General features: G+C 54.0%; 1 protein-coding gene across 1 annotated transcript in view; it reads right to left on the bottom strand.

Moving 5' to 3' along the window:
• Window positions 1-1540: 1540 nt before the first annotated feature.
• CD2 (CD2 molecule) overlaps window positions 1541-25406 on the bottom strand; it is a 159221-nt gene continuing 135355 nt past the window's right edge. The window contains exon 5 of the mRNA XM_075332763.1: window positions 1541-2628. Coding sequence (XP_075188878.1) covers window positions 2255-2628 — 374 coding nt within the window. The 3' untranslated portion in view covers window positions 1541-2254. The remainder of the gene's footprint in view (window positions 2629-25406) is intronic.

Here is a 25406-nt window from a genome sequence, read left to right as displayed (position 1 = left end):
AACGCTCGGGATAGAATGTATAAATAGAATGTATTAACGCTCGGGATAGTAACTGTCTCTCTGTTTCTCTCCCATTCTCTGTCTGTCTCCCCCTCTGTATATATCTCTCTATCTATCTTTTTGTCTGTCTGTCTCTTTCTCTGTCTGTCTGTCTCTTTCTCCGTCAGTCTCAATCTCTTTCCCTGTCTGTCTATCTATCTCTTTCCCTGTCTATCTTTATCTCTTTCCCTGTCTATCTATCTCTCTCACTTTCCCTGTCTGTCTCTTTCCCTGTCTGTCTGTTTCCCTGTGTCTGTCTCTGTCTCTTTGTCTGTGTCTGTCTCTTTCCCTGTCAGTCTGTCTCTTTGTCTGTGTCTGTCTCGTGTCAGTTTCTTACCCTGCCTGTGTCTGCCTCTTTCCCTGTCTGTGTCTGTCTCTTTCCCTGGCTGCATTGTGACACGCTAACATTCCATATAAGAGCGTGGCTGCGCATTCTTCTGAAGTTCTGGCTGCACTGTGGCTCCCAGCTCCATTCACTTTAATGGAGGCAAGTTTTTTGGTGAATAACTGTAAAGAGCGGGGTTAAATTTTCCCCTCAAAACATAGCCTATGACGGTCTCAGGGTCCAGAAGTGTGAGTGTGCAAAATTTTGTGGCTGTAGCTGCAATGGTGCAAATGCCAATCCCGTACATACACACACACACATATACACATACATACACACACACACACACACACACGTACACACACGTACACACACACACACATATACACACACACACATACACACACACACACACACACATTCAGCTTTCTATATTAGATACCTGAAGGTTGGAGTGCCCTGTCATTCTACAGTGGGCACGAAACTAATATTCATCTGGTGTTTGCTCTCTGAGCAGTCGTCTAATCTGTTCATTTAGTTCCCGATAACTAGGAGGACTTAACCTTTGCCTTTTCTGACCTCTGACAGATTTTTATGTACAAACTATATTCACATTATTATTTTTTGGTGATGGGGTTAATCTTTGGTAAATATCAAACTAGGGTAAGATTGGGTACAGCCAACGAGGAGCGGGGGGCCCCTAAACATTATGGTGCAACTCCGCTGGCAGGCAGGTGACCGTGCGGGCCAACTGACAGCAGAAATATTGCCCCTGATTACTAGTATTATCTCTGTAGGTACCGGTGAACCCTGTCCCCCCCTCTTCACCACTTTATCATACCCTATCTTGCATTTTGCACTTCACCCCTTCACTAGACTACGGCCGGATAGAATTACGCTGATGGTTCTGAGGCATACCGTTTTAATCTATTGAAATAAAGTATTGTTTTAGGGGATTTTTTCTTTGGTCTTTATATTATTTATTCCTCTTTTTGATTATTGATTTGGTTTTTGCAGCTGATATAGTGGAGGGGCCCAGAGGTTCCAGGGCCCGGGGTAATCTGCAGCCCCTGTATGTACAGCACCATCATAGATACAGAACCCGGGATAATCAGTATGATAGCAGTTTAATTACAGTACAATGCACGGTATAATATACAGGGAGTATATATCGGTGCCGTGTCAGCTGATAGATCAAATACTGACGTCCCACAGTCCACGGGGATTGATTTTATCTTTATATGGCGCCAACCACTGAGGACTCAGATATTTCATATTCGGGGTAATATACAGCGGGTGCGTACCGAGCCCCCATAATAACCAGCGCCCCCATAATAACCAGTGCCCCCATAATAACCAGCGCCCGCAGCCCCCGAGTGCCGCCAGCATGGGCAGAGCTGTGTGGGTCCGGTATCAGACCTAAAGCCGGGCTGTAGATCCCTCGCTGACCACGAGGCATCTTGCAAGGAGAGGACACGAGTCTGGGACATTTTGGGATTGATGTGGGCTCTCTACCGGCGGCCATATTGGACATGGACGACTTTCCGATTTGTCTAAAATGACCACGGCAGGAAATTCATGTGAAATCTTTACTGGTGCAGCGCAAAATACTGTAGAAGAAAATGGCCGACGTCTGGGTCATCCGGCCTCGTTCCCGGCTCCGCAGAGGAGACACGTGCGCCGCTGGAGAGCCGCATCTCATTGCATGAATTTAGTGCCGAGGTCATTTTTCTCAGAAGTTTGTATTTTCTACCACTGAGCACCACTGAGCACCACTGAGCGCCCTGTACTCTCCGATATGAGAGGGAGCAGACTCCGTGTTTTGCAGGCTCAGTGAGGGTCTAGGGTTGGGGTCACCATGTGCTGGGCTTTTTGTGGTGCGCGTCCTCTCTAGTGGCGGCTTTTGCGGCTCTGCCGTGGCGGTTTGGACATGGTACGTGGCTGCGGTCTGGGGGCTTGCTCGCTAGGATGGTTTCCCGGTAGGGCGGGTCTGCTCTGTTGAGGGGCCGGTGTGGTCTGACTCGTGGTGGTCTGTCCTGGGGCTGGAGGGGGCAGCCGTCGGCTCCTCTTCTGCTTTCCTTTCTTGCCCCCTGGAGTCGGCTCCTCCTGTCTGTGCGGGGCCGGGGGCTTCTGAATGAGGCCTTCTTCTGTGCGGTCCCCCTGGATGCCGCTGCTCAGGGGTCCGGGGCCCTCCAGTCCGGTGGGGGGCTGCAGTGGGCCCTGTATATTGTAGGGTTGGGGTCTGTTCATTTCCACGTCTTCATCTGTACGAAATAAAAACAGCAGTCACATGATCAGAGGACGACGAGGACCGGGGCCATGTCTGTATATTCTGTGTAGTGGCCTCCAGGGGGCGCAACACCTGGATGGCCTTACTTTATGACTGCTGTAAAATCAGGAAGAGGAAGAGCACATATATACAGTGAGAGCGGCAGATATGGACAGTGATGTCTGCAATCAGAGGCGTGAGGAAGATGTGTGCGTCCTATAATGTGAGCGGCATATACAGCGCTGTGCAAAAGTCATAGGCAGGTGCGGAAAGCTTCACACAGGGAAGGGTTAATAGTGTATTCTTATTCATTAACATAATACCAAGTGACTGAAGAGAAATCTAAATCCCCTCAATATCCAGTGACCACCCGTCTCCTCCATCCTCAGTGGACGGAGGAGACGGACGGTCACTGAATAATGAGGATGGAGGAGACGGGCGATCACTGAATACTGAGGATGGAGAAGACGGGCGGTCACTGAATAATGAGGATGGAGGAGACGGGCGATCACTGAATACTGAGGATGGAGGAGACGGGCGGTCACTGAATACTGAGGATGGAGGAGACGGGCGGTCACTGAATACTGAGGACGGAGGAGACGGACGGTCACTGAATAATGAGGATGGAGGAGACGGGCGGTCACTGAATACTGAGGATGGAGGAGACGGGCGGTCACTGAATACTGAGGATGGAGGAGACGGGCGGTCACTGAATACTGAGGACGGAGGAGACGGACGGTAACTGAATAATGAGGATGGAGGAGACGGGCGATCACTGAATACTGAGGATGGAGAAGACGGGCGGTCACTGAATACTGAGGATGGAGGAGACGGGCGGTCACTGAATACTGAGGACGGAGGAGACGGGCGGTCACTGAATAATGAGGATGGAGGAGACGGGCGGTCACTGAATACTGAGGATGGAGGAGACGGGCGGTCACTGAATACTGAGGATGGAGGAGACGGGCGGTCACTGAATACTGAGGACGGAGGAGACGGACGGTCACTGAATAATGAGGATGGAGGAGACGGGCGATCACTGAATACTGAGGATGGAGAAGACGGGCGGTCACTGAATACTGAGGATGGAGGAGACGGGCGGTCACTGAATACTGAGGATGGAGGAGACGGGCGGTCACTGAATACTGAGGATGGAGGAGACGGGCGGTCACTGAATACTGAGGAGGGAGGAGACGGGCGGTCACTGAATAATGAGGATGGAGGAGACGGGCGGTCACTGAATAATGAGGATGGAGGAGACGGGCGATCACTGAATAATGAGGATGGAGGAGACGGGCAGTCACTGAATACTGAGGATGGAGGAGACGAGCCGTCACTGAATACTGAGGACGGAGGAGACGGGCGATCACTGAATAATGAGGATGGAGGAGACGAGCGATCACTGAATAATGAGGATGGAGGAGACGGGCGATCACTGAATAATGAGGATGGAGGAGACGGGCAGTCACTGAATACTGAGGATGGAGGAGACGAGCCGTCACTGAATACTGAGGACGGAGGAGACGGGCGGTCACTGAATAATGAGGATGGAGAAGACGAGCGATCACTGAATAATGAGGATGGAGGAGACGAGCGATCACTGAATAATGAGGACGGAGGAGACGGACGATCACTGAATAATGAGGATGGAGGAGACGAGCGATCACTGAATAATGAGGACGGAGGAGACGGGCGGTCACTGAATACTGAGGATGGAGGAGACGGGCGGTCACTGAATACTGAGGATGGAGAAGACGGGCGATCACTGAATACTGAGGATGGAGAAGACGGGCGATCACTGAATACTGAGGATGGAGGAGACGAGCGATCACTGAATAATGAGGATGGAGAAGACGGGCGGTCACTGAATAATGAGGATGGAGGAGACGGGCGGTCACTGAATAATGAGGACGGAGGAGACGGACGGTCACTGAATAATAAGGATGAAGAAGACGGGCGATCACTGAATAATGAGGACGGAGGAGACGGGCGGTCACTGAATACTGAGGACGGAGGAGACGGACGATCACTGAATAATGAGGATGGAGAAGACGGGCGATCACTGAATACTGAGGATGGAGGAGACGAGCGATCACTGAATAATGAGGATGGAGAAGACGGGCGGTCACTGAATAATGAGGATGGAGGAGACGGGCGGTCACTGAATAATGAGGACGGAGGAGACGGACGGTCACTGAATAATGAGGATGAAGAAGACGGGCGATCACTGAATAATGAGGACGGAGGAGACGGGCGGTCACTGAATACTGAGGACGGAGGAGACGGACGATCACTGAATAATGAGGATGGAGAAGACGGGCGATCACTGAATAATGAGGATGGAGGAGACGGGCGATCACTGAATAATGAGGATGGAGGAGACGGGCAGTCACTGAATACTGAGGATGGAGGAGACGAGCCGTCACTGAATACTGAGGACGGAGGAGACGGGCGGTCACTGAATAATGAGGATGGAGAAGACGAGCGATCACTGAATAATGAGGATGGAGGAGACGAGCGATCACTGAATAATGAGGACGGAGGAGACGGACGATCACTGAATAATGAGGATGGAGGAGACGGACGATCACTGAATAATGAGGATGGAGGAGACGAGCGATCACTGAATAATGAGGACGGAGGAGACGGGCGGTCACTGAATACTGAGGATGGAGGAGACGGGCGGTCACTGAATACTGAGGATGGAGAAGACGGGCGATCACTGAATACTGAGGATGGAGAAGACGGGCGATCACTGAATACTGAGGATGGAGGAGACGAGCGATCACTGAATAATGAGGATGGAGAAGACGGGCGATCACTGAATACTGAGGATGGAGGAGACGAGCGATCACTGAATAATGAGGATGGAGAAGACGGGCGGTCACTGAATAATGAGGATGGAGGAGACGGGCGGTCACTGAATAATGAGGACGGAGGAGACGGACGGTCACTGAATAATGAGGATGAAGAAGACGGGCGATCACTGAATAATGAGGACGGAGGAGACGGGCGGTCACTGAATACTGAGGACGGAGGAGACGGGCGGTCACTGAATACTGAGGATGGAGGAGACGGGCGGTCACTGAATACTGAGGATGGAGGAGACAGGCGGTCACTGAATAATGAGGATGGAGAAGACGGGCGATCACTGAATAATGAGGATGGAGAAGACGAGCGATCACTGAATAATGAGGATGGAGAAGACGGGCGGTCACTGAATAATGAGGATGGAGGAGACGGGCGGTCACTGAATAATGAGGACGGAGGAGACGGACGGTCACTGAATAATGAGGATGAAGAAGACGGGCGATCACTGAATACTGAGGATGGAGAAGACGGGCGGTCACTGAATACTGAGGATGGAGAAGACGGGCGGTCACTGAATAATGAGGATGGAGGAGACGGGCGGTCACTGAATAATGAGGATGGAGGAGACGGGCGGTCACTGAATACTGAGGATGGAGGAGACGAGCCGTCACTGAATACTGAGGATGGAGAAGACGGGCGATCACTGAATAATGAGGACGGAGGAGACGGGCGGTCACTGAATAATGAGGATGTAGGAGACGGGCAGTCACTGAATAATGAGGATGGAGGAGACGGGCGGTCACTGAATACTGAGGATGGAGGAGACGGGCGGTCACTGAATAATGAGGATGAAGAAGACGGGCGATCACTGAATAATGAGGATGGAGGAGACAAGCGATCACTGAATACTGAGGAGGGAGGAGACGGGCGGTCACTGAATACTGAGGACAAAGGAGACGGGCGGTCACTGAATACTGAGGACGGAGGAGACGGGCGGTCACTGAATACTGAGGACGGAGGAGACGGGCGGTCACTGAATACTGAGGATGGAGGAGACGAGCGATCACTGAATACTGAGGAGGGAGGAGACAGGCGGTCACTGAATACTGAGGACGGAGGAGACGGGCGGTCACTGAATAATGAGGACGGAGGAGACGGGCGGTCACTGAATGCTGAGGAGGGAGGAGACGGGCGGTCACTGAATACTGAGGACTGAGGAGACAAGCGGTCACTGAATACTGAGGATGGAGGAGACGGGCAGTCACTGAATACTGAGGACGGAGGAGACGGGCGATCACTGAATAATGAGGATGGAGGAGACGAGCGGTCACTGAATACTGAGGATGGAGGAGACGGGCGATCACTGAATAATGAGGATGGAGGAGACGGGCGGTCACTGAATAATGAGGATGGAGGAGACGGGCGGTCACTGAATAATGAGGACGGAGGAGACGGACGGTCACTGAATAATGAGGATGAAGAAGACGGGCGATCACTGAATACTGAGGATGGAGAAGACGGGCGGTCACTGAATACTAAGGATGGAGAAGACGGGCGGTCACTGAATAATGAGGATGGAGGAGACGGGCGGTCACTGAATAATGAGGATGGAGGAGACGGGCGGTCACTGAATACTGAGGATGGAGGAGACGAGCCGTCACTGAATACTGAGGATGGAGAAGACGGGCGATCACTGAATAATGAGGACGGAGGAGACGGGCGGTCACTGAATAATGAGGATGGAAGAGACGGGCAGTCACTGAATAATGAGGATGGAGGAGACGGGCGGTCACTGAATACTGAGGATGGAGGAGACGGGCGGTCACTGAATAATGAGGATGAAGAAGACGGGCGATCACTGAATAATGAGGATGGAGGAGACAAGCGATCACTGAATACTGAGGAGGGAGGAGACGGGCGGTCACTGAATACTGAGGACGGAGGAGACGGGCGGTCACTGAATACTGAGGACGGAGGAGACGGGCGGTCACTGAATACTGAGGACGGAGGAGACGGGCGGTCACTGAATACTGAGGATGGAGGAGACGAGCGATCACTGAATACTGAGGAGGGAGGAGACAGGCGGTCACTGAATACTGAGGACGGAGGAGACGGGCGGTCACTGAATAATGAGGACGGAGGAGACGGGCGGTCACTGAATGCTGAGGAGGGAGGAGACGGGCGGTCACTGAATACTGAGGACGGAGGAGACAAGCGGTCACTGAATACTGAGGATGGAGGAGACGGGCAGTCACTGAATACTGAGGACGGAGGAGACGGGCGATCACTGAATAATGAGGATGGAGGAGACGAGCGGTCACTGAATACTGAGGATGGAGGAGACGGGCGATCACTGAATAATGAGGATGGAGGAGACGGGCGGTCACTGAATACTGAGGATGGAGGAGATGGGCGATCACTGCATAATGAGGATGGAGGAGACGGGCGGTCACTGAATACTGAGGATGGAGGAGACGGGCGGTCACTGAATACTGAGGATGGAGGAGATGGGCGGTCACTGAATACTGAGGATGGAGGAGACGGGCGGTCACTGAATACTGAGGATGGAGGAGACGGGCGGTCACTGAATACTGAGGATGGAGGAGATGGGCGGTCACTGAATACTGAGGATGGAGGAGACGGGCGATCACTGAATAATAAGGATGGAGGAGACGGGCGGTCACTGAATACTGAGGATGGAGGAGACGGGCGGTCACTGAATACTGAGGATGGAGGAGACGGGCGGTCACTGAATACTGAGGATGGAGGAGACGGGCGGTCACTGAATACTGAGGATGGAGGAGACGGGCGATCACTGAATAATGAGAATGGAGGAGACGGGCGGTCACTGAATACTGAGGATGGAGGAGACGGGCGGTCACTGAATAATGAGGACGGAGGAGACGGGCGGTCACTGAATAATGAGGACGGAGGAGACGGGCGATCACTGAATACTGAGGAGACGAGCGGTCACTGAATACTGAGGACGGAGGAGACAGGCGGTCACTGAACACTGAGGATGGAGGAGACGGGCGATCACTGAATACTGAGGACAGAGGAGACGGGCGGTCACTGAATACTGAGGACGGAGGAGACGGGCGGTCACTGAATACTGAGGATGGAGGAGATGGGCGGTCACTGAATACTGAGGATGGAGAAGATGGGCGATCACTGCATAATGAGGATGGAGGAGACGGGCGGTCACTGAATACTGAGGATGGAGGAGACAGGCGGTCACTGAATACTGAGGATGGAGGAGACGGGCGGTCACTGAATACTGAGGATGGAGGAGACGGGCGATCACTGAATAATGAGGATGGAGGAGACGGGCGGTCACTGAATACTGAGGATGGAGGAGACGGGCGGTCACTGAATACTGAGGATGGAGGAGACGGGCGGTCACTGAATACTGAGGAGGGAGGAGACGGGCGGTCACTGAATACTGAGGATGGAGGAGACGGGCGATCACTGAATAATGAGGATGGAGGAGAGGGGCGGTCACTGAATACTGAGGATGGAGGAGACGGGCGATCACTGAATAATGAGGATGGAGGAGACGGGCGGTCACTGAATACTGAGGATGGAGGAGACGGGCGGTCACTGAATACTGAGGATGGAGGAGACGGGCGGTCACTGAATACTGAGGATGGAGGAGACGGGCGGTCACTGAATACTGAGGATGGAGGAGACGGGCGGTCACTGAATACTGAGGATGGAGGAGACGGGCGATCACTGAATAATGAGGATGGAGGAGACGGGCGGTCACTGAATACTGAGGATGGAGGAGACGGGCGGTCACTGAATAATGAGGACGGAGGAGACGGGCGGTCACTGAATAATGAGGACGGAGGAGACGAGTGATCACTGAATACTGAGGAGACGAGCGGTCACTGAATACTGAGGACAGAGGAGACGGGCGGTCACTGAATACTGAGGACGGAGGAGACGGGCGGTCACTGAATACTGAGGATGGAGGAGATGGGCGGTCACTGAATACTGAGGATGGAGAAGATGGGCGATCACTGCATAATGAGGATGGAGGAGACGGGCGGTCACTGAATACTGAGGATGGAGGAGACGGGCGATCACTGAATAATGAGGATGGAGGAGACGGGCGGTCACTGAATACTGAGGATGGAGGAGACGGGCGGTCACTGAATACTGAGGATGGAGGAGACGGGCGGTCACTGAATACTGAGGAGGGAGGAGACGGGCCGTCACTGAATACTGAGGATGGAGGAGACGGGCGGTCACTGAATACTGAGGATGGAGGAGACAGGCGGTCACTGAATACTGAGGTTGGAGGAGACGGGCGGTCACTGAATACTGAGGATGGAGGAGACGGGCGATCACTGAATAATGAGGATGGAGGAGACGGGCGGTCACTGAATACTGAGGATGGAGGAGACGGGCGGTCACTGAATACTGAGGATGGAGGAGACGGGCGGTCACTGAATACTGAGGAGGGAGGAGACGGGCCGTCACTGAATACTGAGGATGGAGGAGACGGGCGATCACTGAATAATGAGGATGGAGGAGAGGGGCGGTCACTGAATACTGAGGATGGAGGAGACGGGCGATCACTGAATAATGAGGATGGAGGAGACGGGCGGTCACTGAATTCTGAGGATGGAGGAGACGGGCGGTCACTGAATACTGAGGATGGAGGAGACGGGCGGTCACTTAATAATGAGGACGGAGGAGACGGGCGATCACTGAATACTGAGGATGGAGGAGACGGGCGGTCACTGAATACTGAGGAGACGAGCGGTCACTGAATACTGAGGACGGAGGAGATGGGCGGTCACTGAATACTGAGGATGGAGGAGACGGGCGATCACTGAATACTGAGGACAGAGGAGATGGGCGGTCACTGAATACTGAGGACGGAGGAGACGGGCGGTCACTGAATACTGAGGAGACGAGCGGTCACTGAATACTGAGGATGGAGGAGATGGGCGGTCACTGAATACTGAGGATGGAGGAGACGGGCGATCACTGAATACTGAGGATGGAGGAGACGAGCGATCACTGAATAATGAGGATGGAGAAGACGGGCGGTCACTGAATAATGAGGATGGAGGAGACGGGCGGTCACTGAATAATGAGGACGGAGGAGACGGACGGTCACTGAATAATGAGGATGAAGAAGACGGGCGATCACTGAATAATGAGGACGGAGGAGACGGGCGGTCACTGAATACTGAGGACGGAGGAGACGGACGATCACTGAATAATGAGGATGGAGAAGACGGGCGATCACTGAATAATGAGGATGGAGGAGACGGGCGATCACTGAATAATGAGGATGGAGGAGACGGGCAGTCACTGAATACTGAGGATGGAGGAGACGAGCCGTCACTGAATACTGAGGACGGAGGAGACGGGCGGTCACTGAATAATGAGGATGGAGAAGACGAGCGATCACTGAATAATGAGGATGGAGGAGACGAGCGATCACTGAATAATGAGGACGGAGGAGACGGACGATCACTGAATAATGAGGATGGAGGAGACGGACGATCACTGAATAATGAGGATGGAGGAGACGAGCGATCACTGAATAATGAGGACGGAGGAGACGGGCGGTCACTGAATACTGAGGATGGAGGAGACGGGCGGTCACTGAATACTGAGGATGGAGAAGACGGGCGATCACTGAATACTGAGGATGGAGAAGACGGGCGATCACTGAATACTGAGGAGGGAGGAGACGGGCCGTCACTGAATACTGAGGATGGAGGAGACGGGCGGTCACTGAATACTGAGGATGGAGGAGACAGGCGGTCACTGAATACTGAGGTTGGAGGAGACGGGCGGTCACTGAATACTGAGGATGGAGGAGACGGGCGATCACTGAATAATGAGGATGGAGGAGACGGGCGGTCACTGAATACTGAGGATGGAGGAGACGGGCGGTCACTGAATACTGAGGATGGAGGAGACGGGCGGTCACTGAATACTGAGGAGGGAGGAGACGGGCCGTCACTGAATACTGAGGATGGAGGAGACGGGCGATCACTGAATAATGAGGATGGAGGAGAGGGGCGGTCACTGAATACTGAGGATGGAGGAGACGGGCGATCACTGAATAATGAGGATGGAGGAGACGGGCGGTCACTGAATTCTGAGGATGGAGGAGACGGGCGGTCACTGAATACTGAGGATGGAGGAGACGGGCGGTCACTGAATAATGAGGACGGAGGAGACGGGCGATCACTGAATACTGAGGATGGAGGAGACGGGCGGTCACTGAATACTGAGGAGACGAGCGGTCACTGAATACTGAGGACGGAGGAGATGGGCGGTCACTGAATACTGAGGATGGAGGAGACGGGCGATCACTGAATACTGAGGACAGAGGAGATGGGCGGTCACTGAATACTGAGGACGGAGGAGACGGGCGGTCACTGAATACTGAGGAGACGAGCGGTCACTGAATACTGAGGATGGAGGAGATGGGCGGTCACTGAATACTGAGGATGGAGGAGACGGGCGATCACTGAATACTGAGGATGGAGGAGACGAGCGATCACTGAATAATGAGGATGGAGAAGACGGGCGGTCACTGAATAATGAGGATGGAGGAGACGGGCGGTCACTGAATAATGAGGACGGAGGAGACGGACGGTCACTGAATAATGAGGATGAAGAAGACGGGCGATCACTGAATAATGAGGACGGAGGAGACGGGCGGTCACTGAATACTGAGGACGGAGGAGACGGACGATCACTGAATAATGAGGATGGAGAAGACGGGCGATCACTGAATAATGAGGATGGAGGAGACGGGCGATCACTGAATAATGAGGATGGAGGAGACGGGCAGTCACTGAATACTGAGGATGGAGGAGACGAGCCGTCACTGAATACTGAGGACGGAGGAGACGGGCGGTCACTGAATAATGAGGATGGAGAAGACGAGCGATCACTGAATAATGAGGATGGAGGAGACGAGCGATCACTGAATAATGAGGACGGAGGAGACGGACGATCACTGAATAATGAGGATGGAGGAGACGGACGATCACTGAATAATGAGGATGGAGGAGACGAGCGATCACTGAATAATGAGGACGGAGGAGACGGGCGGTCACTGAATACTGAGGATGGAGGAGACGGGCGGTCACTGAATACTGAGGATGGAGAAGACGGGCGATCACTGAATACTGAGGATGGAGAAGACGGGCGATCACTGAATACTGAGGATGGAGGAGACGAGCGATCACTGAATAATGAGGATGGAGAAGACGGGCGATCACTGAATACTGAGGATGGAGGAGACGAGCGATCACTGAATAATGAGGATGGAGAAGACGGGCGGTCACTGAATAATGAGGATGGAGGAGACGGGCGGTCACTGAATAATGAGGACGGAGGAGACGGACGGTCACTGAATAATGAGGATGAAGAAGACGGGCGATCACTGAATAATGAGGACGGAGGAGACGGGCGGTCACTGAATACTGAGGACGGAGGAGACGGGCGGTCACTGAATACTGAGGATGGAGGAGACGGGCGGTCACTGAATACTGAGGATGGAGGAGACAGGCGGTCACTGAATAATGAGGATGGAAAAAACGGGCGATCACTGAATAATGAGGATGGAGAAGACGAGCGATCACTGAATAATGAGGATGGAGAAGACGGGCGGTCACTGAATAATGAGGATGGAGGAGACGGGCGGTCACTGAATGAGGACGGAGGAGACGGACGGTCACTGAATAATGAGGATGAAGAAGACGGGCGATCACTGAATACTGAGGATGGAGAAGACGGGCGGTCACTGAATACTGAGGATGGAGAAGACGGGCGGTCACTGAATAATGAGGATGGAGGAGACGGGCGGTCACTGAATAATGAGGATGGAGGAGACGGGCGGTCACTGAATACTGAGGATGGAGGAGACGAGCCGTCACTGAATACTGAGGATGGAGAAGACGGGCGATCACTGAATAATGAGGACGGAGGAGACGGGCGGTCACTGAATAATGAGGATGTAGGAGACGGGCAGTCACTGAATAATGAGGATGGAGGAGACGGGCGGTCACTGAATACTGAGGATGGAGGAGACGGGCGGTCACTGAATAATGAGGATGAAGAAGACGGGCGATCACTGAATAATGAGGATGGAGGAGACAAGCGATCACTGAATACTGAGGAGGGAGGAGACGGGCGGTCACTGAATACTGAGGACAAAGGAGACGGGCGGTCACTGAATACTGAGGACGGAGGAGACGGGCGGTCACTGAATACTGAGGACGGAGGAGACGGGCGGTCACTGAATACTGAGGATGGAGGAGACGAGCGATCACTGAATACTGAGGAGGGAGGAGACAGGCGGTCACTGAATACTGAGGACGGAGGAGACGGGCGGTCACTGAATAATGAGGACGGAGGAGACGGGCGGTCACTGAATGCTGAGGAGGGAGGAGACGGGCGGTCACTGAATACTGAGGACTGAGGAGACAAGCGGTCACTGAATACTGAGGATGGAGGAGACGGGCAGTCACTGAATACTGAGGACGGAGGAGACGGGCGATCACTGAATAATGAGGATGGAGGAGACGAGCGGTCACTGAATACTGAGGATGGAGGAGACGGGCGATCACTGAATAATGAGGACGGAGGAGACGGACGGTCACTGAATAATGAGGATGAAGAAGACGGGCGATCACTGAATAATGAGGACGGAGGAGACGGGCGGTCACTGAATACTGAGGACGGAGGAGACGGACGATCACTGAATAATGAGGATGGAGAAGACGGGCGATCACTGAATAATGAGGATGGAGGAGACGGGCGATCACTGAATAATGAGGATGGAGGAGACGGGCAGTCACTGAATACTGAGGATGGAGGAGACGAGCCGTCACTGAATACTGAGGACGGAGGAGACGGGCGGTCACTGAATAATGAGGATGGAGAAGACGAGCGATCACTGAATAATGAGGATGGAGGAGACGAGCGATCACTGAATAATGAGGACGGAGGAGACGGACGATCACTGAATAATGAGGATGGAGGAGACGGACGATCACTGAATAATGAGGATGGAGGAGACGAGCGATCACTGAATAATGAGGACGGAGGAGACGGGCGGTCACTGAATACTGAGGATGGAGGAGACGGGCGGTCACTGAATACTGAGGATGGAGAAGACGGGCGATCACTGAATACTGAGGATGGAGAAGACGGGCGATCACTGAATACTGAGGATGGAGGAGACGAGCGATCACTGAATAATGAGGATGGAGAAGACGGGCGATCACTGAATACTGAGGATGGAGGAGACGAGCGATCACTGAATAATGAGGATGGAGAAGACGGGCGGTCACTGAATAATGAGGATGGAGGAGACGGGCGGTCACTGAATAATGAGGACGGAGGAGACGGACGGTCACTGAATAATGAGGATGAAGAAGACGGGCGATCACTGAATAATGAGGACGGAGGAGACGGGCGGTCACTGAATACTGAGGACGGAGGAGACGGGCGGTCACTGAATACTGAGGATGGAGGAGACGGGCGGTCACTGAATACTGAGGATGGAGGAGACAGGCGGTCACTGAATAATGAGGATGGAGAAGACGGGCGATCACTGAATAATGAGGATGGAGAAGACGAGCGATCACTGAATAATGAGGATGGAGAAGACGGGCGGTCACTGAATAATGAGGATGGAGGAGACGGGCGGTCACTGAATAATGAGGACGGAGGAGACGGACGGTCACTGAATAATGAGGATGAAGAAGACGGGCGATCACTGAATACTGAGGATGGAGAAGACGGGCGGTCACTGAATACTGAGGATGGAGAAGACGGGCGGTCACTGAATAATGAGGATGGAGGAGACGGGCGGTCACTGAATAATGAGGATGGAGGAGACGGGCGGTCACTGAATACTGAGGATGGAGGAGACGAGCCGTCACTGAATACTGAGGATGGAGAAGACGGGCGATCACTGAATAATGAGGACGGAGGAGACGGGCGGTCACTGAATAATGAGGATGTAGGAGACGGGCAGTCACTGAATAATGAGGATGGAGGAGACGGGCGGTCACTGAATACTGAGGATGGAGGAGACGGGCGGTCACTGAATAATGAGGATGAAGAAGACGGGCGATCACTGAATAATGAGGATGGAGGAGACAAGCGATCACTGAATACTGAGGAGGGAGGAGACGGGCGGTCACTGAATACTGAGGACAAAGGAGACGGGCGGTCACTGAATACTGAGGACGGAGGAGACGGGCGGTCACTGAATACTGAGGACGGAGGAGACGGGCGGTCACTGAATACTGAGGATGGAGGAGACGAGCGATCACTGAATACTGAGGAGGGAGGAGACAGGCGGTCACTGAATACTGAGGACGGAGGAGACGGGCGGTCACTGAATAATGAGGACGGAGGAGACGGGCGGTCACTGAATGCTGAGGAGGGAGGAGACGGGCGGTCACTGAATAATGAGGATGGAGGAGACGGGCGGTCACTGAATACTGAGGATGGAGGAGACGAGCCGTCACTGAATACTGAGGATGGAGAAGACGGGCGATCACTGAATAATGAGGACGGAGGAGACGGGCGGTCACTGAATAATGAGGATGTAGGAGACGGGCAGTCACTGAATAATGAGGATGGAGGAGACGGGCGGTCACTGAATACTGAGGATGGAGGAGACGGGCGGTCACTGAATAATGAGGATGAAGAAGACGGGCGATCACTGAATAATGAGGATGGAGGAGACAAGCGATCACTGAATACTGAGGAGGGAGGAGACGGGCGGTCACTGAATACTGAGGACAAAGGAGACGGGCGGTCACTGAATACTGAGGACGGAGGAGACGGGCGGTCACTGAATACTGAGGACGGAGGAGACGGGCGGTCACTGAATACTGAGGATGGAGGAGACGAGCGATCACTGAATACTGAGGAGGGAGGAGACAGGCGGTCACTGAATACTGAGGACGGAGGAGACGGGCGGTCACTGAATAATGAGGACGGAGGAGACGGGCGGTCACTGAATGCTGAGGAGGGAGGAGACGGGCGGTCACTGAATACTGAGGACTGAGGAGACAAGCGGTCACTGAATACTGAGGATGGAGGAGACGGGCAGTCACTGAATACTGAGGACGGAGGAGACGGGCGATCACTGAATAATGAGGATGGAGGAGACGAGCGGTCACTGAATACTGAGGATGGAGGAGACGGGCGATCACTGAATAATGAGGATGGAGGAGACGGGCGGTCACTGAATAATGAGGATGGAGGAGACGGGCGGTCACTGAATAATGAGGACGGAGGAGACGGACGGTCACTGAATAATGAGGATGAAGAAGACGGGCGATCACTGAATACTGAGGATGGAGAAGACGGGCGGTCACTGAATACTAAGGATGGAGAAGACGGGCGGTCACTGAATAATGAGGATGGAGGAGACGGGCGGTCACTGAATAATGAGGATGGAGGAGACGGGCGGTCACTGAATACTGAGGATGGAGGAGACGAGCCGTCACTGAATACTGAGGATGGAGAAGACGGGCGATCACTGAATAATGAGGACGGAGGAGACGGGCGGTCACTGAATAATGAGGATGGAGGAGACGGGCAGTCACTGAATAATGAGGATGGAGGAGACGGGCGGTCACTGAATACTGAGGATGGAGGAGACGGGCGGTCACTGAATAATGAGGATGAAGAAGACGGGCGATCACTGAATAATGAGGATGGAGGAGACAAGCGATCACTGAATACTGAGGAGGGAGGAGACGGGCGGTCACTGAATACTGAGGACGGAGGAGACGGGCGGTCACTGAATACTGAGGACGGAGGAGACGGGCGGTCACTGAATACTGAGGACGGAGGAGACGGGCGGTCACTGAATACTGAGGATGGAGGAGACGAGCGATCACTGAATACTGAGGAGGGAGGAGACAGGCGGTCACTGAATACTGAGGACGGAGGAGACGGGCGGTCACTGAATAATGAGGACGGAGGAGACGGGCGGTCACTGAATGCTGAGGAGGGAGGAGACGGGCGGTCACTGAATACTGAGGACGGAGGAGACAAGCGGTCACTGAATACTGAGGATGGAGGAGACGGGCAGTCACTGAATACTGAGGACGGAGGAGACGGGCGATCACTGAATAATGAGGATGGAGGAGACGAGCGGTCACTGAATACTGAGGATGGAGGAGACGGGCGATCACTGAATAATGAGGATGGAGGAGACGGGCGGTCACTGAATACTGAGGATGGAGGAGACGGGCGGTCACTGAATACTGAGGATGGAGGAGACAGGCGGTCACTGAATACTGAGGATGGAGGAGACGGACGGTCACTGAATACTGAGGATGGAGGAGACGGGCGGTCACTGAATACTGAGGATGAAGAAGACGGGCGATCACTGAATAATGAGGATGGAGGAGACGAGCGATCACTGAATACTGAGGAGGGAGGAGACGGGCGGTCACTGAATACTGAGGACGGAGGAGACGGGCGATCACTGAATAATGAGGATGGAGGAGACGAGCGGTCACTGAATACTGAGGATGGAGGAGACGGGCGATCACTGAATAATGAGGATGGAGGAGACGGGCGGTCACTGAATACTGAGGATGGAGGAGACGGGTGGTCACTGAATACTGAGGATGGAGGAGACAGGCGGTCACTGAATACTGAGGATGGAGGAGACGGACGGTCACTGAATACTGAGGATGGAGGAGACGGGCGGTCACTGAATAATGAGGATGAAGAAGACGGGCGATCACTGAATAATGAGGATGGAGGAGACGAGCGATCACTGAATACTGAGGAGGGAGGAGACGGGCGGTCACTGAATACTGAGGACGGAGGAGACGGGCGGTCACTGAATAATGAGGACGGAGGAGACGGGCGGTCACTGAATGCTGAGGAGGGAGGAGACAGGCGGTCACTGAATACTGAGGACGGAGGAGACAAGCGGTCACTGAATACTGAGGATGGAGGAGACGGGCGGTCACTGAATACTGAGGATGGAGGAGACGGGCAGTCACTGAATAATGAGGATGAAGAAGACGGGCGGTCACTGAATATTGAGGATGGAGGAGACGGGCGATCACTGAATAATGAGGATGGAGGAGACGAGCGATCACTGAATACTGAGGAGGGAGGAGACGGGCGGTCACTGAATACTGAGGATGGAGGAGACGGGCGATCACTGAATAATGAGGATGGAGGAGACGGGCGGTCACTGAATACTGAGGATGGAGGAGACGAGCGATCACTGAATACTGAGGAGGGAGGAGACGGGCGGTCACTGAATACTGAGGACGGAGGAGACGGGCGGTCACTGAATAATGAGGACGGAGGAGACGGGCGGTCACTGAATGCTGAGGAGGGAGGAGACGGGCGGTCACTGAATACTGAGGATGGAGGAGACGGGCAGTCACTGAATACTGAGGAGGGAGGAGACGGGCGGTCACTGAATAATGAGGATGAAGAAGACGGGCGGTCACTGAATACTGAGGATGGAGGAGACGGGCGATCACTGAATAATGAGGATGGAGGAGACGGGCAATCACTGAATAATGAGGACGGAGGAGACGGGCGATCACTGAATACTGAGGATGGAGGAGACGGACGGTCACTGAATACTGAGGATGGAGGAGACGGACGGTCACTGAATACTGAGGATGGAGAAGACGGGCGATCACTGCATAATGAGGATGGAGGAGACGGGCGGTCACTGAATACTGAGGATGGAGGAGACAGGCGGTCACTGAATACTGAGGATGGAGGAGACGGGCGGTCACTGAATAATGAGGACGGAGGAGACGAGCGATCACTGAATACTGAGGAGGGAGGAGACGGGCGGTCACTGAATAATGAGGACGGAGGAGACGGGCGGTCACTGAATAATGAGGACGGAGGAGACGGGCGGTCACTGAATGCTGAGGAGGGAGGAGACGGGCGGTCACTGAATACTGAGGACGGAGGAGACAAGCGGTCACTGAATACTGAGGATGGAGGAGACGGGCGGTCACTGAATAGGGCGATCACTGAATAATGAGGATGAAGAAGACGGGCGGTCACTGAATACTGAGTATGGAGGAGACGGGGGGGGGGGGGTCACTGAATACTGAGGATGGAGGAGACTGGCGATCACTGAATAATGAGGATGGAGGAGACGAGCGATCACTGAATACTGAGGAGGGAGGAGACGGGCGGTCACTGAATACTGAGGATGGAGGAGACGGGCGATCACTGAATAATGAGGATGGAGGAGACGGGCGGTCACTGAATACTGAGGATGGAGGAGACGAGCGATCACTGAATACTGAGGAGGGAGGAGACGGGCGGTCACTGAATACTGAGGACGGAGGAGACGGGCGGTCACTGAATAATGAGGATGGAGGAGACGGGCGGTCACTGAATGCTGAGGAGGGAGGAGACGGGCGGTCACTGAATACTGAGGATGGAGGAGACGGGCAGTCACTGAATACTGAGGAGGGAGGAGACGGGCGGTCACTGAATAATGAGGATGAAGAAGACGGGCGGTCACTGAATACTGAGGATGGAGGAGACGGGCGAACACTGAATAATGAGGATGGAGGAGACGGGCAGTCACTGAATACTGAGGACAGAGAAGACGGACGGTCACTGAATACTGAGGATGGAGGAGACGGACGGTCACTGAATACTGAGGATGGAGGAGACGGACGGTCACTGAATACTGAGGATGGAGAAGACGGGCGATCACTGCATAATGAGGATGGAGGAGACGGGCGATCACTGCATAATGAGGATGGAGGAGACGGGCGGTCACTGAATACTGAGGATGGAGGAGACGGGCGGTCACTGAATACTGAGGATGGAGGAGATGGGCGGTCACTGAATACTGAGGATGGAGGAGACGGGCGGTCACTGAATACTGAGGATGGAGGAGACGGGCGGTCACTGAATACTGAGGATGGAGGAGATGGGCGGTCACTGAATACTGAGGATGGAGGAGACGGGCGATCACTGAATAATAAGGATGGAGGAGACGGGCGGTCACTGAATACTGAGGATGGAGGAGACGGGCGGTCACTGAATACTGAGGATGGAGGAGACGGGCGGTCACTGAATACTGAGGATGGAGGAGACGGGCGGTCACTGAATACTGAGGATGGAGGAGACGGGCGATCACTGAATAATGAGAATGGAGGAGACGGGCGGTCACTGAATACTGAGGATGGAGGAGACGGGCGGTCACTGAATAATGAGGACGGAGGAGACGGGCGGTCACTGAATAATGAGGACGGAGGAGACGGGCGATCACTGAATACTGAGGAGACGAGCGGTCACTGAATACTGAGGACGGAGGAGACAGGCGGTCACTGAACACTGAGGATGGAGGAGACGGGCGATCACTGAATACTGAGGATGGAGGAGACGGGCGGTCACTGAATACTGAGGAGGGAGGAGACGGGCCGTCACTGAATACTGAGGATGGAGGAGACGGGCGATCACTGAATAATGAGGATGGAGGAGAGGGGCGGTCACTGAATACTGAGGATGGAGGAGACGGGCGATCACTGAATAATGAGGATGGAGGAGACGGGCGGTCACTGAATACTGAGGATGGAGGAGACGGGCGGTCACTGAATAATGAGGACGGAGGAGACGGGCGGTCACTGAATACTGAGGATGGAGGAGACGGGCGGTCACTGAATACTGAGGAGACGAGCGGTCACTGAATACTGAGGACGGAGGAGATGGGCGGTCACTGAATACTGAGGATGGAGGAGACGGGCGATCACTGAATACTGAGGACAGAGGAGATGGGCGGTCACTGAATACTGAGGACGGAGGAGACGGGCGGTCACTGAATACTGAGGAGACGAGCGGTCACTGAATACTGAGGATGGAGGAGATGGGCGGTCACTGAATACTGAGGATGGAGGAGACGGGCGATCACTGAATACTGAGGACAGAGGAGATGGTCGGTCACTGAATACTGAGGATGTAGGAGACGGGCGGTCACTGAATACTGAGGATGGAGGAGATGGGCGGTCACTGAATACTGAGGATGGAGGAGATGGGCGGTCACTGAATACTGAGGATGGAGGAGATGGGCGGTCACTGAATACTGAGGACGGAGGAGATGGGCGGTCACTGAATAATGAGGATGGAGGAGACGGGCGGTCACTGAATACTGAGGATGGAGGAGACGGGCGGTCACTGAATACTGAGGACGGAGGAGACGGACGGTCACTGAATAATGAGGATGGAGGAGACGGGCGGTCACTGAATACTGAGGATGGAGGAGATGGGCGGTCACTGAATACTGAGGACGGAGGAGACGGACGGTCACTGAATACTGAGGACGGAGGAGACGGACGGTCACTGAATACTGAGGATGGAGGAGATGGGCGGTCACTGAATACTGAGGACGGAGGAGATGGGCGGTCACTGAATAATGAGGATGGAGGAGACGGGCGGTCACTGAATACTGAGGACGGAGGAGACGGGTGGTCACTGAATACTGAGGACGGTGGAGATGGGCGGTCACTGAATACTGAGGACGGAGGAGACGGGTGGTCACTGAATACTGAGGACGGTGGAGATGGGCGGTCACTGAATACTGAGGACGGAGGAGACGGGTGGTCACTGAATACTGAGGACGGAGGAGACGGGCGGTCACTGAATACTGAGGACGGAGGAGACGGGCGGTCACTGAATACTGAGGACGGAGGAGACGGGCGGTCACTGAATACTGAGGACAGAGGAGACGGGCGGTCACTGAATACTGAGGACGGAGGAGACGGGCGGTCACTGAATACTGAGGATGGAGGAGATGGTCGGTCACTGAATACTGAGGACGGAGGAGACGGGCGGTCACTGAATACTGAGGATGGAGGAGATGGGCGGTCACTGAATACTGAGGATGGAGGAGACGGGCGATCACTGAATACTGAGGACAGAGGAGATGGTCGGTCACTGAATACTGAGGATGGAGGAGACGGGCGGTCACTGAATACTGAGGATGGAGGAGATGGGCGGTCACTGAATACTGAGGATGGAGGAGATGGGCGGTCACTGAATACTGAGGATGGAGGAGATGGGCGGTCACTGAATACTGAGGACGGAGGAGATGGGCGGTCACTGAATAATGAGGATGGAGGAGACGGGCGGTCACTGAATACTGAGGATGGAGGAGACGGGCGGTCACTGAATACTGAGGACGGAGGAGACGGACGGTCACTGAATAATGAGGATGGAGGAGACGGGCGGTCACTGAATACTGAGGATGGAGGAGATGGGCGGTCACTGAATACTGAGGACGGAGGAGACGGACGGTCACTGAATACTGAGGACGGAGGAGACGGACGGTCACTGAATACTGAGGATGGAGGAGATGGGCGGTCACTGAATACTGAGGACGGAGGAGATGGGCGGTCACTGAATAATGAGGATGGAGGAGACGGGCGGTCACTGAATACTGAGGAGACGGGTGGTCACTGAATACTGAGGACGGTGGAGATGGGCGGTCACTGAATACTGAGGACGGAGGAGACGGGTGGTCACTGAATACTGAGGACGGTGGAGATGGGCGGTCACTGAATACTGAGGACGGAGGAGACGGGTGGTCACTGAATACTGAGGACGGAGGAGACGGGCGGTCACTGAATACTGAGGACGGAGGAGACGGGCGGTCACTGAATACTGAGGACGGAGGAGACGGGCGGTCACTGAATACTGAGGACAGAGGAGACGGGCGGTCACTGAATACTGAGGACGGAGGAGACGGGCGGTCACTGAATACTGAGGATGGAGGAGATGGTCGGTCACTGAATACTGAGGACGGAGGAGACGGGCGGTCACTGAATACTGAGGACGGAGGAGACAAGCGGTCACTGAATACTGAGGATGGAGGAGACGGGCGGTCACTGAATACTGAGGATGGAGGAGACGGGCAGTCACTGAATAATGAGGATGAAGAAGACGGGCGGTCACTGAATATTGAGGATGGAGGAGACGGGCGATCACTGAATAATGAGGATGAAGAAGACGGGCGGTCACTGAATACTGAGTATGGAGGAGACGGGGGGGGGGTCACTGAATACTGAGGATGGAGGAGACGGGCGATCACTGAATAATGAGGATGGAGGAGACGAGCGATCACTGAATACTGAGGAGGGAGGAGACGGGCGGTCACTGAATACTGAGGATGGAGGAGACGGGCGATCACTGAATAATGAGGATGGAGGAGACGGGCGGTCACTGAATACTGAGGATGGAGGAGACGAGCGATCACTGAATACTGAGGAGGGAGGAGACGGGCGGTCACTGAATACTGAGGAGACGAGCGGTCACTGAATACTGAGGACGGAGGAGATGGGCGGTCACTGAATACTGAGGATGGAGGAGACGGGCGATCACTGAATACTGAGGACAGAGGAGATGGGCGGTCACTGAATACTGAGGACGGAGGAGACGGGCGGTCACTGAATACTGAGGAGACGAGCGGTCACTGAATACTGAGGATGGAGGAGATGGGCGGTCACTGAATACTGAGGATGGAGGAGACGGGCGATCACTGAATACTGAGGATGGAGGAGACGAGCGATCACTGAATAATGAGGATGGAGAAGACGGGCGGTCACTGAATAATGAGGATGGAGGAGACGGGCGGTCACTGAATAATGAGGACGGAGGAGACGGACGGTCACTGAATAATGAGGATGAAGAAGACGGGCGATCACTGAATAATGAGGACGGAGGAGACGGGCGGTCACTGAATACTGAGGACGGAGGAGACGGACGATCACTGAATAATGAGGATGGAGAAGACGGGCGATCACTGAATAATGAGGATGGAGGAGACGGGCGATCACTGAATAATGAGGATGGAGGAGACGGGCAGTCACTGAATACTGAGGATGGAGGAGACGAGCCGTCACTGAATACTGAGGACGGAGGAGACGGGCGGTCACTGAATAATGAGGATGGAGAAGACGAGCGATCACTGAATAATGAGGATGGAGGAGACGAGCGATCACTGAATAATGAGGACGGAGGAGACGGACGATCACTGAATAATGAGGATGGAGGAGACGGACGATCACTGAATAATGAGGATGGAGGAGACGAGCGATCACTGAATAATGAGGACGGAGGAGACGGGCGGTCACTGAATACTGAGGATGGAGGAGACGGGCGGTCACTGAATACTGAGGATGGAGAAGACGGGCGATCACTGAATACTGAGGATGGAGAAGACGGGCGATCACTGAATACTGAGGATGGAGGAGACGAGCGATCACTGAATAATGAGGATGGAGAAGACGGGCGATCACTGAATACTGAGGATGGAGGAGACGAGCGATCACTGAATAATGAGGATGGAGAAGACGGGCGGTCACTGAATAATGAGGATGGAGGAGACGGGCGGTCACTGAATAATGAGGACGGAGGAGACGGACGGTCACTGAATAATGAGGATGAAGAAGACGGGCGATCACTGAATAATGAGGACGGAGGAGACGGGTGGTCACTGAATACTGAGGACGGAGGAGACGGGCGGTCACTGAATACTGAGGACGGAGGAGACGGGCGGTCACTGAATACTGAGGACGGAGGAGACGGGCGGTCACTGAATACTGAGGACAGAGGAGACGGGCGGTCACTGAATACTGAGGACGGAGGAGACGGGCGGTCACTGAATACTGAGGATGGAGGAGATGGTCGGTCACTGAATACTGAGGACGGAGGAGACGGGCGGTCACTGAATACTGAGGACGGAGGAGACAAGCGGTCACTGAATACTGAGGATGGAGGAGACGGGCGGTCACTGAATACTGAGGATGGAGGAGACGGGCAGTCACTGAATAATGAGGATGAAGAAGACGGGCGGTCACTGAATATTGAGGATGGAGGAGACGGGCGATCACTGAATAATGAGGATGAAGAAGACGGGCGGTCACTGAATACTGAGTA

This window comes from Anomaloglossus baeobatrachus, chromosome 2 (genome assembly GCF_048569485.1).
Source record: "Anomaloglossus baeobatrachus isolate aAnoBae1 chromosome 2, aAnoBae1.hap1, whole genome shotgun sequence".
Taxonomy (NCBI): domain Eukaryota; kingdom Metazoa; phylum Chordata; class Amphibia; order Anura; family Aromobatidae; genus Anomaloglossus; species Anomaloglossus baeobatrachus.
Note: the sequence above shows the minus strand (reverse complement) of the source record. Positions and strands in the feature narration are given on the sequence as shown.